Source organism: Carcharhinus amblyrhynchos, chromosome 2 (genome assembly GCF_965287045.1).
Source record: "Carcharhinus amblyrhynchos chromosome 2, sCarAmb.v2.hapA, whole genome shotgun sequence".
NCBI lineage: Eukaryota > Metazoa > Chordata > Chondrichthyes > Carcharhiniformes > Carcharhinidae > Carcharhinus > Carcharhinus amblyrhynchos.
In genome coordinates this window covers 33,179,961-33,194,925 of record NC_137325.1, presented here as the reverse complement: position 1 = coordinate 33,194,925, position 14,965 = coordinate 33,179,961, and the positions used below count along the sequence as shown (strand labels likewise).

Genomic DNA, 14,965 nt, shown 5'->3' with positions numbered 1-14,965 from the left:
TTGATAACCATGTGAAACAATTGCTGTTCTTCTTTTCAGGCATTCACTCGCAGGTTATCCATACATGTTCTAAAATTTCAAGTCACAATATTTGAAGTTTTCTTTCTTTGATGACAAAGAAGGTCATCCCTCAGGGTAACTGTAGCACAGTGGTTAGCACTGCTGCTTCACAGCTCCAAGGACTTGGGTTTGACTTCCAGCTTGGGTCACTGTCTGTGTGAAGTTTGCACATTCTACTTGTGTCTGCATGGGTTTCTTCCGGGTGCTCCAGTTTCCTCCCACAGTCGAAAGATGTGCAGGTTAGGTTGATTGGCCATGCTAAAAATTGCCCCTTGGTGTCCTGAGATTCATAGGTTAGAGGGATTAGCGGGTAAATGTGTAGGGATATGGGGGTAGGACCTGGGTGGGATTGTGGCCTGTGCAGACTCAATGGGCCAGATGGCCTCTTTCTGCACTTTGGGTTTCTATGATTTCTATGATCCCAAATCAGAACGTAGGATAGCCTATTTTTGGATAGCCTTCTAATGCCCCCTCCCCCATATGGGGTGAGGAGAGGGTATCCTAATGAGAACTGCACAGTCACAGATGTATTGCCAGTTACACTACAGATCTGGATGTTATCAGCAATACCAACTGTTCCTTTACATCCTCTTAATGTGTCATCTATATTCTGTTGGAACACACCCTGGCTCACTTTGAAGCCAAAGATGAAGGAATTATCCTGAACAAAGGGTATGTTGAATATTGTCAACATGAAAATCTCTAGTTAGGTTTCATGTTCCTGTCACCATTTCTACATCAAGTTTGCTGAAATCTTTTGTCACTGCCAGTACTGGTGTGATCCCTTCCAATGTTGGAATTGGGGAATGATTCCTCTCTATTGCTTGATTAAGATCTTTGGGATTTTAACCATCCATTTGGCTTCTCACTCGCCATGATGGTATTTACCCAATCTGTAAACACTGGCAATCATTTTCTTCCATCTCCTGAAACCTCTCTGTCAAGCTTCCATTTTAGTTCTATTGGACCTTTGCGTGATTTCTTTGCTGGATCAGTAGAGATGTGATACTCAAACTATTCAACACATCCAACTAACTCATCAAAATACTTGATACATGTGCCATATCTTCCTTGTTTTTGCTTGGAGGGTGCTTTTCAATTACTCCAATACTTCAACCTCATTTCTTTCAAACTTTCAGGGAAGATCTTCTGAGCAGAATAATGTTACTCTGTGTTCTGGTATCAATCGGATTTATGTTATGGCTTATTTCTCACCTTCTTGCTGATCTAAATGGCTATCTCACTTTCCTTTCTGTGGGAACTGTTGGTGTTGTATGGTTCCCATGTCTATTGCGTTCTCAATCTTATTGTCATTTTCCAGGGTATGTATGTTTGTTTCCCTTCTCATTTGCCCTGTAGATCTGCTTCTGATGATTTCTTTACCATATTCTTTGCTCTGCACAACTTTTCCCACTGATTAGGTTTTCCACAAGCTCTGCTGTTTGATCCATGCGTGGAACATTTTGTTCCTTGTCCACAGCTCCTATGCAACTTTCTCTCCATCTGGTATGCATTCTTTTGTTGCTGTTTCACTGCATCAATCATGCTGTCTTTCTCTTAGCTGAAGGCGAGCTGTTTGACTCTGTCTACTCATGGCTCTGGCAATGTCTACAGCCTGCAATATTGTGAGCTTATCCTTTTCAGTCAAATTTTTTTTCTACATTAGGGTGTGCCAAGCACAAGTGAGCTATTAGCCTTTCATCATTTCTTGAATTTACGTTTTTTTGGTTGCATTTTTCAATCTTGTTTAGAAATTGTCAACAGGTTTATTTCATTCCTATCTCAGGATTTGAAATTGATATTGGTAGATCCGATGCTTTGCCTCATGATGTGTGCTGAAATTTTCAGCAATTTTGTCTGGGTTTTTATTGTCATCCTCTCTCATTTCCCAGCTATTAAACCCATTCAATCCTTTCTCTCCTGCATACAAAAGCATGTAGCTGATCCTCTCTTCAACCAATGTCTTTCAGAAAGCTGAAGTCTGCGCTTTTGTTTAAACTTTGCAAAACCTTCTACATCATCATCAGATTCCCAAATCATCATGGGCTGGAGTTCTACATTCATTGCTGCCGCAGTGGCCATTTTGTTTTTGCATGATTCATTTAGGTTTTCTCCCTCTTTGGCACTAATTTGGGTTGAATTTTCTCAACCTAACTCAAAATTAAATCTGTTTAAAATGTTTGGATCTTACTCAAAGTTTCCCTGCGTGGGCAAATCTTGACAAGGAATGTACACGTTGGTATGGAAACTATAAGAGCAGCAGTGCTGCAAAAATATATATTCTAATTTCTATGTTACTTGAAGAGCTAGAATATGGGACGAATGCTGTCTCTGCAGCAGAAAACCTGGAACAACTATCTCAAATATGGGATGTTCTCTGCAAGTATTTGCTGCCACCTTGTTATGTTTTCCAGTTCTCAGAATTTGAAATAATCACATTTCAATTCTCAAAATGCTGGAGCTTCATTTAGTGTGTTTCTTAAAAAGTTCCAGTGGATTGATACACGATTGCTCCAAAGCTGGCTGCAGTGCAGCAGTAGATCACAGAATCATTACGGCACAGCAGAAGACCATCTGGCCCATCATGTCTGCATCAGCTGTCCAAACCAGCATTGTGACAGTGCCATTCTCCTACCTTTTTGATCTGATTTGTTGTCACATGTATTGGTACACAATGCAAAGTATCTTTTCTTAGAACATAAGAACCAGGAGCAGGAGTAGGCCATCTGGCCCCTCAAGCCTGCTCCGCCAACTAATAAGATCATGGCTGATCTTTTTGTGGACTCAGCCCCACTTACCTGCCCACTCACCATAACCCTTAATTCCTTTACTGTTCAAAAATTTATCTATCCTTGCCTTAAAAACATTCAATGAGGTAGCCTCAACTGCTTCACTGGGCAAGGAATTCCACAGATTCACAACCCTTTGTGTGAAGAAGTTCCTCCTCAGCTCAGTCCTAAATCTGATCCCCCTTATTTTGTGGCTATGCCCCGTAGTTCTAGTTTCACCCACCAGTGGAAACAACTTCCCTGCTTCTATCTTATCTATTCCCTTCATAATCTTATATGTTTCTATCAGATCTCCCCTCATTCTTCTGAATTCCAATGAGTATAACCCCAGTTTACTCAGTCTCTCCTCATATGCCAACCCTCTCAACTCCAAAATCAACCGAGTGAATCTCCTGTGCATCCCCTCCAGTGCCAGTATATCCTTTCTCAAGTAAGGAGACCAAAACTGTACTCAGTACTCCAGATGTGGCCTCATTAGTATCTTATACAGCTGCAACATAATCTCGCTGTTTTTAAAATCCATCCCTCTAGCAATAAAGGACAAAATTCCATTTGCCTTCTTAATTACCTGCTGCACCTGCAAACCAACTCCTTAAGATTCTTGCACAAGGACACCCAGGTCCCTCTGCACAGCAGCATACTGCAATTTTTTACCATTTAAATAACAGTCCATTTTGCTGTTATTCTTACCAAAATGGAAGACCTCACATTTACCAACATTGTACTCCATCTGCTAGATCCTCACTTAGATTATCTATATCCCTTTGCAGACTTTCAGCGTCCTCCGCAAACTTTGCTCTTCCACCCATCTTAGTGTCATCTGTGAATTTTGACAGACTATACTTAAGAACATAAGAACATAAGAAGTAGGAGCAGGAAGTACTCCAGCTGCGGCCAACTCAAAATCATCTATGTAAATCGTAAACCACTGCAGTCCCAACACTGATATCTGAGGCACACCCCTAGTCACTGATCACCAACCAGAAAAACACCCATTTACCCCCACTCTTTGCTTTCTGTTAGTTAATCAATCATCTATCCATGCTAAAACAGTGACAGATATAGAACAGATATCAGAGATAGGTTCTTTGCTCAGAGAGTAGTAAGAGCGTGGCATGCCCTGCCTGCAACAGTAGTGGATTCGCCAAAATTAAGGGCAAATGCACTAGTGGTCATTGGATGAACATATGGATGACATTGGAATAGTGTAGGTTAGATGGCGTTTAGATTGGTTTCACAGGTCGGCGCAACATCGAGGGCCGAAGGGTCTGTACTGCACTGTAATGTTCTATGTTCTAATACATTACCCATAGCACTGTGCGCCTTTATCTTATGTAGCAGTCTTTGGTGCGGCACATTGTCAAATGCTTTCAGAAATCCAGATATACCACATCCACACGGTCCCCATTGTCCACTGCTCATGTGATGTTCTCAAAGAATTCCACCAAATTAGTCAAACATGACCTGCCCTTCATGAGCCATGCTGCATCTTACCAACGGGACAATTTATAACCTGATGTCTCACTACTTCTTCCTTGATGATAGATTCAAGCATTTTCCCTGCTCCAGAAGTTAAGCTAATGGGCCTATAGTTACCTGCCTTTTGTCCACCTTCTTTTTTAAACAATGGTGTCGCGTTTGCTGTTTTCCAATCTGCGAAAAACACTCCAGAGTTCAGCAAATTTTGGTAAATTACCACTAATGCATTTGCTATTTCTCCTGCCTTTTTTTTAGTACCCTGGGAATGCATTCCATCAGGATCAGGAGACTTGTCTATCTTTAGCCCCCATTAGCTTGGCCAACAATACCTCTTTTGTGATGATAGTTTCTACGTTCTCACCTGCTATAGCCTTTCTGTCATCAATTCTTGGCATGTTATTTGTGTCTTCCATTGTGAAGACTGATGCAAAAAATCTGTTCAATGCCTCAGCCATTTTCTCATTTCTAGCTATTACATCCCCCTTCTTGTCTTCTAAAGGACCAACATTTACTTTTGCCACTCTTTTTCAATTTATATATTTGTAGAAACTTTTGCTATCTCTTTTTATATTCTGAGCTAGTTTACTCTCATATCCATCTTACCTTTCTTTATACTTTTCTCGTGGCTTTCTGCTGACCCTTTAAAGATTTCCCAATCCTCTAGGTTCCCATTAATCTTTGCCACTTTGTATGCATTTTCTTTCAATTTGATACCCTCCTTTACTTAGATATCCATGGCTGATTATCACTTTTTCTACAGTCCTTCCTTATCACTGGTATATACTTTTGCTGAGCACTGTGAAACATTGCTTTGAAGGTCCTCCACTATTCCCCAATTGTCCCACCATAAAGTTTTTGCTCCCAGTCTACCTTAGCCAACTCCTCCCTCATCCCTTTATAGTCTCCTTTGTTTAAGCACAAGACACTCTCGTATTGGATTTTACCTTCTCACGCTCCATCTGTATTTTAAATTCAATCATACTGTGATCGCTTCTTCCAAGAGGATCCCTAACTGTAAGATCATTAATTATTCCCAACTCATCTCTTGTCGGTTCCCTTACATACTGTTCAAGGAAGCTGTCGCGGATACATTCCATGAACTCCTCCTCAAGGCTGCCTTCACCGACCTGATTTGACCAATCCTGTGCTATAAAGACAAAGCATTCCATTAATAGAGTACATAGGGGAGAAGGAAAGGGTGCAGAATGTAGTGTTACAGTCATAGCTAGAGTGTAGAGAAAGATCATCTTAATGGACTCTGAGGAAGGGTCAGCCAGACTTGAAATATTGCTTCTCTCTCCACAGATGTTGTCAGAACTACTGAAATTTTCCAGCATTTTGCTTTTGATTCAGATTCCAGCATCCACATTATTTTGCTTTTATCAACTTAACATAAGGAAGGTCCATTTAAAAATCTGATGGTAGCAGGGAAGAAGCTAGTCTCAAGTCCCTATACCCCGCCTTATTTCTATTCAAGTAATTATCTAATGCCTCAATTGAACCTGCCTCCATCACACTTCCATCCTTGCCTGTTGCCCAGATGCACCTCAGTGGGCTCTATTGCCATCGGGTGGCAGAGGTCCCCAATGGAGGTCCCTCTATGGAGAGACCTCCCCCAATTACATCGGGGACCTGGGGTGGAGGGTGACGCATGCAGCAGTTCCACACAACCGTAGGAGTCACTGGTTCACAGGCTCCCAATCTTGCCCTTTCTGTGGCTTTGTGGAGACGGTGGACCATGTCAATGTTTTGTGTCTTAGGTTGCACTCCCTTTTTGTTTTCCTGAAGAACGTTCTATTAATGTTTTGTTCGCACTTCAGTTCCATGCTCCTGATCTACCGACACCTGGTACAGAGGGACGGGTCAGGATGGTCACTTCTTCGTGAACCTGCTCCTGGTGAAATGTGCCATTTACAGGTCCAGGCAGCGGACGATCGAGGAGGCCGTCCATCCTGACTACCTGCCCCTCTATCGCAGCTACATTCGCTGCCACGTGTCCCTGGAGAGGGAGCATGCGGTGTCCTTGGGCGCAGTTGACGCCTTCTGCGCCCGTTGGGATTGGGGTGCATTATCTACCCTAATAATCACGTTATAATTTGATGTTTTCAAGTTTTTCCTTTGTACCTTGATTTGGTTCGGGCTGTTCCCCCTCCTTTTGGGGAGCTGCCCACTTTAACTTGACTTGAGTTAATTTGAGTTTATTTGGTTTGACCTAGAAGAGGCCACCACACCTCCTTCCAACGCATTCCTCAGATCCGAATCACTGATCCTGTGGAAAAACATGACCTGCCCACACTCACGCCCACGACAACTGGTGCCCTAACCACGAGATGATATAACAAAAGAAAAAAAGCCCCGAGGCTGACAGCGGTCCTCCGTGTTTAGCGCCACCTGCAGTCTCGGCGGAGAAAGGAGCTGAGTGCTTGACGTAATACGTGCCCATTGGAGCCAGGCAGGGCGCATGCGTGTGCAGGAAGGTCCAGGCTGGAGGGGGCTGAGTTCGTTGGACAACAATCGGAGGAAGCTACTGTTAACGGTCGGAGGTTCTGAGAACGCGTTCAAATCCCCAGGAGGGGAGACCCCGTGCCGGGATCGGGCGGCTACAATCCCCACTCCAACACTCCCACACTCCCTCCCGCTGCAGCGGGCACCTTATTGTTTGGGGAGAGGGATCAAAAAAAAGGCAAGCGGAGAAAATGAACAGAAGTTACAGCAAGTCCAGCACGCTGAGGTGTTGGGACAAGGTGGCCGTGGAAGTGAAGAGTAAGGTGAGCCAGTTGGGGGGGGGAAAAAAACTTCATAGAACGAGGCGGCCGGAGGGGCTCTGGGCTTTAAATGGGTGCTGCTTCTTTCAGCTTTATCGCCCGACCGCGCTCTGTTGCTGCCTGACCCGCCAACCCTTATTTAAACACAAAGCGCAAAATGTAGGTGTAAACTACATTTGGTGGAGTTTTTAACATAGTACACTGGGAGGGGGGGGTGTTCCAACAATAGTATTTCGAAAACCTCATTCCCCTATCTTTTCCTTTGGTTTGTTTTCTTTATCGACGAAGTTACATCTTCTAGCAAATTTTGATTCGAATCGGTGTTTTTCTTCCGTAAAAGAAAGTTCAAGGCCAACATCTGGGACATAATTATGTCTCCTCCTGATGTGTGCCTCACTCGCTCAATGCTCTTCTTTCCCCTCCCCGCTGGAACGAGAATCGGCCGTGCACCCCGGGGCTGGGGGGAAGGTCGGTAGAGCCGGCGAGATGAACCTCCTGAGGTAAATTGCTTAAGCCAAGATGTTGTGGAGTTGTCGCCTTTCTCTGTCCTGAGCATGAGGAAGCTGGTCGTAATCTAATTTTTTTTGGGGAGGAATGGTGGTTGTGAGGGAATCTCTTTGCCCAGGGAGAGAGGAATTATGTGCAAGAGTTTTTTTGTTACGTATCGGTGTTCATTCAATGTCAGGATAGTTCCAGCTTGTACTACAACTGTAACTACAACTCCCAGGTCACTTTTTCTTAATCGATGTTCCTCTTGTGCAGCATTTCTACAGTAGTACTTTTTTCAAACAAAAAAAACAGATGTTACTGTATGTTGCAGGTTGTTTGCTGTGAAACTACTCTTTCTAACCATTTCAGGTCTTTAGTACGTGTTTTCCAATTCAGACCATTGCTGTTATTTAAGGAGTAAATGAGTTTTTGGGCAATTCAATCTTGATCTAATGTTACCCACTTGGATTTCGAATTAAGTCTAAAGTAATAATGCTACCTCTACTCCTGTATTAATTTATAACAATATAATTTGGTCCTAGGTATTTCTTTTTGCATGATCTTCATATCTCTATGGAATTATTCAACTTCTCATACATAGAACATAGAACATTACAGCACAGAACAGGCCCTTCGGCCCACGATGTTGCGCCGACCAGTTACAAAAACAATGACCCACTAGCCTATACCAATCCCTTTTCGTCCATAAACCTATCCACAGATCTCTTAAACGCCCCCAAACTAGGCGCATTTACAACTGCAGCAGGCAGGGCATTCCAATCCCTCACCACCCGCTGGGTAAAGAACCTACCCCTGACATCCGTCCTGTAGCTACCCCCCCTTAATTTAAAGCCATGCCCCCTCGTGCTAGCTTTCTCCATCCGAGGAAAAAGGCTATCACTATCCACCCTATCTAAACCTCTAATCATCTTATATGTTTCAATAAGATCCCCTCTTAGCCGCCTTCTTTCCAACGAAAACAACCCTAAATCCCTCAGTCTCTCCTCATAGGACCTCCCCACCGTACCAGGCAACATCCTAGTAAACCTCCTCTGCACCCTCTCCAAAGCCTCCACATCCTTCTTGTAATACTGTGCCTAGTTTCCACAGCTGAAGTTTTCTTGGCTATCTTCTTTAGTAGTTGCTTTGCAAATCAGAGCTAAAGTACTGCCAAGAATTCGTCTCAACAGTTCAACCTGCCTTGTGCATGGACTTCCACCTTGTTAGAATGGGTGTGCTTCATTTTTCATTTGAGTAGTTGACTTAATATTAGTACCAGAAAGTCATGCAATTAAGCAGTCTATTAGAATGGTTACTGCTTTGCTGTCAGAGGCTTCTAAATATCATAACTCCTTGCATACTACTGCTCCATCTCTGATCTTTCCTCTCGAGTGCTTCATAATGTTGTTATCTCCCACCTTAACTCTTGTGTTTGAATCCACCCAATCAGGTTTCCACCTGGCCACAGCACAAAATGGCCCATATCAAAGTTACAGATGACATAACTATGACCATAGAAAACTATCCCTCACTCTTTTTGATAAAAGCAAAATACTGCAGATGCTTGAATCTGAAACAAAAACAGAAGATGCTGGAAAGTCTCAGCAGATCTGACAGCATCTGTGGGGAGAGAATAGAGCCAAAGTTTTGAGTCTAGATGACTCTTCATCAGAGCTCTTGCTCTTCTTAGCCTGCTTGCAGTCTTGATGTCATTGACATTACTCTTCAATGCCTCAACTGTCATCCAGCTGGGTGGGACTGCTCTGGCTGGATTCCATTCCTATCCATCCATTTAGCCACATAAGGCTTTGAAGTGGCTTCTCCCTTTGCTTTCAGGCTGTTGGCTCTGGAACCTCTGAGGATCTAAAAAAGTTACTGTAAAAGTCCCTTAGTCACCACACTCTGGTGTCTGGGTAAACTGAGGGAGAATTTATCATCACCAATTCACCTAATCAGCACATCTTTGGACTGTGGGGAGGAAACCCACGTAGACGTGGAGAGAATGTGCAAACTCCACACAGTGACCCAAGCTGGGAATCAAACCTGAGTCCCTGGCGCTGTGAGATGGCCGCTTCCTATTTCCCATCTATATGCTGACTCAGAAACACAACTTCAGATTTTAAATGTGCGCTAATGACACAAACCTCTTCCTTGCTACCATCAACTTTTTCACTACCATATGCTGCTTGTCTGACATCCAGAAATTTCCTGGAGTTAAGTATTTGAAAAAACAGTTTAATTGCCTTTGGCCTATTACTTATCTAATGCAGTAGGGTAGGGTATACAGGAAGAAACATTGGAGGTTTGTGAAAAAGGTACAGTGACAATAATGGATGACTTTAATCTACATCCAGATTGAACTAATCAGATTGGCAAAAGTAGGTTGGTGATGTTTTAGCACCAACCAGAGAATAGATCTGGCGTTGGGCAATGCGACAGGATCAATTAGTGACCCCATCATGAAGGCATCCATCCCAAGGATGCAGTGATCAAAATATGATTGAATTTCAGTTTTAGGAAGAGAGGAGGTGAACCTAAGACTTTTGTTTTAAACTTAAATAATGCTAGTCTGAGGACATAAAGGCAGAGCTGCCCAAAGTAAATTAGGAAACTAGATTGCGTCATAAGTCAGTAGAGATGCAGTGGCATATATTTAGGAGATATTTCAGAATACTCTGAAAAAGTACATTCCAGTGAGAAGTATCTGTGCCTATCAGGAGAAACTAAAGCTTGTATCAAATTGATAGAAAAAAACATATAATTCTGAAAAGTGGCAAGTCAGATTAAACAGAATATAAAGAACAGCATATGACTAAAAGATGAATAAGGAGAGAGAAATTAGTGCCTGAGAGAGAGCTGGCTGGAGATATAAAAATCAGATAGTAAAAGTCGTCTATAGAGTGAGAATAGGGAATTAATAATGGAAAATAAAGAAATACCGGATGAATTGAGCAGATTTTTTTGTCTACCTTCACTGTGTGGATACAAATAACATTTCAGAAATTAAATATCAAAGGGAGTGGGAAAAGACCATTACCGGCGGAAGGGCAGTGTGAAAATTATTGGAACCAAAAGCTGACAAGTCTGTGGGTCCTAAAGGTCTTCCTTCATTCTAGATCTTTAAAGCAATAGCTGCTTTGATAAGAGATGCATGGTTTCTTTTTCCAAAATTTCCTAGATTCTGGAAAGGTCCCATCAGATTGGAAAATAGAGAATGTGAATCCTCTGTTCAAGAAATAAGGAGATAGAAAGTAGGAATCTACAGGCCAGTTAGCTTAACATTAGGAAAATTGCTGGAATTTGTTGCTGAGGAGCTATAGCAAGGCACCTTGAAAATCTCATTACAATTGAGCAGAGTTACCATGGTTTTGTGAAAGGTAAATCGTGTTTGTGGAAGTAACCAGAAGCACAGAAAAGGGGAACCTGTGAATGTGCTCTGTGTTTCCAGAAGGCATTTGACAGGTACAACAAAAGGCTATTGTGCGAAATAAGAATTCATGATAGAGAATTGGTTAGCTAACAGAAAGCAGAGAATAGGGATAAATGGGTGTTATTTGGATTGGCAAGATGTGATGACCAAATTAGTTCTGGGGCCTCAACTATTTTTACAAGTTATGTCAATGACGTGGGTTGCTAAATTTGCTGATGACAAAGATGGGTAAGAAAGTCAGTTGTGACGAGGACATCAGGAGACAGCAAAGGAACATTGGGCAATTGAGTGGCAAAAATTTTGCAGATGGCATATAATGTGGGAAAATGTGAACTCACCCACTTTGGTAGGGAGAATTAAAAATGTGGCATCTGATTTAAAGGGATAGTGCAGAACTTGGTGCAGAGGGATCTGGGCATCCTGGTATGTGACTCAGGAAAAGTTAGCATGAAGGTACAGCAAGTGATTCATAAGACAAATGGGATGTTATTCACTGCAGGTGGAAATATCGAGTAGGGATGTTATGCTATAGTTGGCGAAACTATGTATAGTTTTTGAATTTCAAATCTTCCATGTTTAAGAAAGAGATAAATGCCTTAGCAGTTGAGAGGAGGTTCAGTCAACTGATACCGGGGATTAACGGGTTAGTTTATGAGGACATGTTTTTCAGGTATTTGTATATGTATGGCCTGTATCCATTTGAGTTCAGAAGATTGCGAGGTGCTGTTATTGCAGCGTACAAGATCCTGAGGAGATTTGACAGGGTGGATTTTGAAAGGATGTTTCCACATGTGGGAGAGACTAGAACTAGGGGACACAGTTTAAAAAAGAGTCTCCCTTTTAAGATGGAGGTGAGAAGTTTTAAAGCAGAGGCAGATAGATTCTTGATTAACAAGGAAATCGAAGGTTATTGGAGGAGGCAGAATGTGGAGTTAAGGCCACAATTGGATCAGCCATGCTTTTATTGAATAGCAGAGCAGGCTTAAGGAGCCCAGTGCTCTACTCTTAATTCTATGCTTGTAATGCTGTCTTGGCTTGTCTTAAACCTGTACTCTCTCAACTTCTGAATTGATCCAAAGATTTTCTACGTCTACCCTAATTCATATGAAGCCCTGTTCGTCCATCACCTTGCTTGCATTGGCTCCCAGCCTGGTAATGCCTCAATTTTAATATTGTCAACTTTATTTTCAAGTCCTTCCATGTCTACACTCCCTATAAACCTCCTCCAGCCCATCAGCCTTTGGATCTTCATGCTTCTTTGATTCTGTTTTTCTGTGTGTCCCAAGTGGCAGCCATATCTTTGGACTCTAATTTCTGGAATTCCGCCTTTAAACTGCTCTTCCCCTCAATCCCTCCTTTAATGTATTACTTCAAACCTAGCTGTTTGTCTACTTCAAGTCACTTAAAGGATAACTGGATCTGCACCTGAAATGCTGTAACCTGTGAGTTTATGGACTGAATACTGCAAGGTGGGATTAGAATTGGCAGCTATTTTCAGCCAGTGCAGACACAGGGCTGAATGGCCTCTTTTCTGTGCTGTAATTTTTCAGTAGTTCTATGGCTCTTTAGCTATCCTAACGTTTCATTAGAAGACTTCATGTCAAATTTTGTTTGACGCTTCTGCAAAGTGTCTTAGATGTTTTACTACATGAAAAGTTCAGTATTGCTGCAAGATATTGTAGATGTGTTAAATTGCTTTCATAAAATCATAGAAACCTCACAGTACAGAAAGAGGCCATTCGGCCCATCGAGTCTGCACTGACTACAATCCCACCCAGGCCCCCCCCCCCCAAAATCCCTACATGTTTTACCCACTAATCCCTCTAACCTACACAGCTCAGGACACTAAGGGGCAATTTTTAGCATGGCCAATCAACCTAATCCACACATCTTTGGACTGTGGGAGGCAATTGGAGCGCCCAGAGGAAACCCACGCAGATATAAGGAGAATGCGCAAACTTCACACAGACAGTGACCCAAGCCAGGAATCGAACCCAGCTCCCTGGAGCTGTGAAACAGCAGTGCTAAACACTGTGCTACCGTGCCTTTCCTATTAAAATTAGTGATTGGAAAGAAAATAGCAACAAATACTAAAATGGCAAACTACTTTTATGCATTGTGTTTTGCATTTCACTACTTTGCTGCAATCTGCAGATCCCATAGGTGGAAAGGGCAAGTTGGTTCAGGATTCTGAGTTACATAAATGTTCAAATAAATTTTAGCAATCGGCCTAAGGACTAAATTGAGTTGTGGTACTGTGGAATCTACAGGGTGGATTCCCCACATTGCCAGTGATTCCTCAAAACAACCTCTGTTGTACTGTTTCTGTACAGATCAGGTAGATACAAACATTATTGCTTACATGTGTATTCAGCCTATATGGTGATCTTCCTATATGGTGAGGTGACCACAGCTATGACCTCCTGGACCTCATACCTCCACTACAAATATATATGCAAGCGAGATATGAAAATGGTAGACGTTAACGCTAGTATCTGGGAGGCAGCTGCTGATGGTCATGACCTCTGGAGGCTTACTCTTTAGAAGGGCATCAGCAGCGGTGAGCAAAAAAGAAAAGCTCACCTGGCCAAGAAGAGGACTCAGTGAAAACATGCACATCCTCAGCCCACTCTCTTCCTCTGCAGAAAATGTGGCTGAGACTACCATGCCAGAGTGAAGCTCTTGATCCACATCAAGTAATGCTTAACACAGTTGAGGGTGACTTGTCACAAACCATCATTTCACAAAACAGAAGGCTACCATCACCAAAAATGTGTTCAGCCCATGCTCAAAGGAGTGGCTGGCCCATTCTGGTGGTGCAAGAAAAAGAATGCCACCTGCTCTCCGTATTTTGGTGGGGTGGTATGGGAGGGAGCTCATTTCATGTATGATTATCATTAATTGTTAAATGGTCTTGGATGCTGTAAACTTTCTATTTTCTGTATTCTTCATATTCTTTACCTTAAGATCCACTTTTGCCTTCATGGAATATATAGAACTGTGATGCAATATTTGGAACTTGTTGCTTGAGGTTGAATATTGGTTTCAGTTCTGAAAGGTTGACTGATTTTAAAATAATAAAGATATAAGTATGTTTCAAAAATTCCTTTTTGTTGTCTTGTTTCCTGCTAGTCTGCTTTATGACATCACCACAATGTCATTTTTGAGTCTTGGAATGGCTTTGTTGAAACAGTGAGGGCCACATGTTAGAACCAGTCAGGATTCCAGGGGAGTTTGGCTCCAGGTTGGTTCTCAGTCTAGTCTCAAGTGATGGCATTCATTTTTAGGAAACTGCATTTCTTGACAAGACATGTAGCCTGATCTGACTGTCTCCATGTTGTCAGGTAGTTCATAACTCAAAATAGTAGAGTAGGTCTTTCAGCCCCTTGAGCATGTTTTGTCACTCAGATTTCAGATTTTACTGTGGCTATAAATAATTGATAAATAAATCAATGCCTTTTTTAAACAGTTAATTGTTCGTTCATATTTCTCCCCAGTGATTTAACAATATTTTTATTTTAATAATGAACTGTTCTCCCAGTGTCTTCAGGTTGCATATTGGTGACTTTGTGTTAGTGCGTTCATCATTGTGTAAGTGATATGTTTTAAGCTTTGAATTAATCTCGGGTTGTGAAGCAGATTCAACCTCTTAACATGAGATCAAAAACCATTGAGGAAAGAAAAGCTGTGACTATAATTATGGCTGAGGGTAATGCTGTAAGTACTTATTACAAATTGTCAGTTTTGTACCCATTTTGCAGCTGAAAGTACACTCTGTTACTCTCTTGCTACAATTATGATTGTCACATTCTGTAGAAAATTAATGCAATTGTCTATACCCTGAGTTCTTGTTTGTTACTTTATTAGTGGTGGTTGCTTGTCCTTCCAGGGGTTTTTGGTAGGGTTCTGCTGGACACAAGTGATTGAGACTAATCTGTGCCTATAAAGTTCTG

At 42.1% G+C, this 14,965-nt stretch overlaps 1 protein-coding gene across 1 annotated transcript in view; it reads left to right on the top strand.

Annotated features, from left to right (window-relative positions):
* Positions 1–6,815: 6,815 nt before the first annotated feature.
* Positions 6,816–14,965, top strand: part of pard6ga (par-6 family cell polarity regulator gamma a) — a 50,838-nt gene continuing 42,688 nt past the window's right edge. The window contains exon 1 of the mRNA XM_080204299.1: positions 6,816–7,096. Within this exon, the coding sequence (XP_080060425.1) occupies positions 7,025–7,096 (72 nt within the window). The 5' untranslated portion in view covers positions 6,816–7,024. The remainder of the gene's footprint in view (positions 7,097–14,965) is intronic.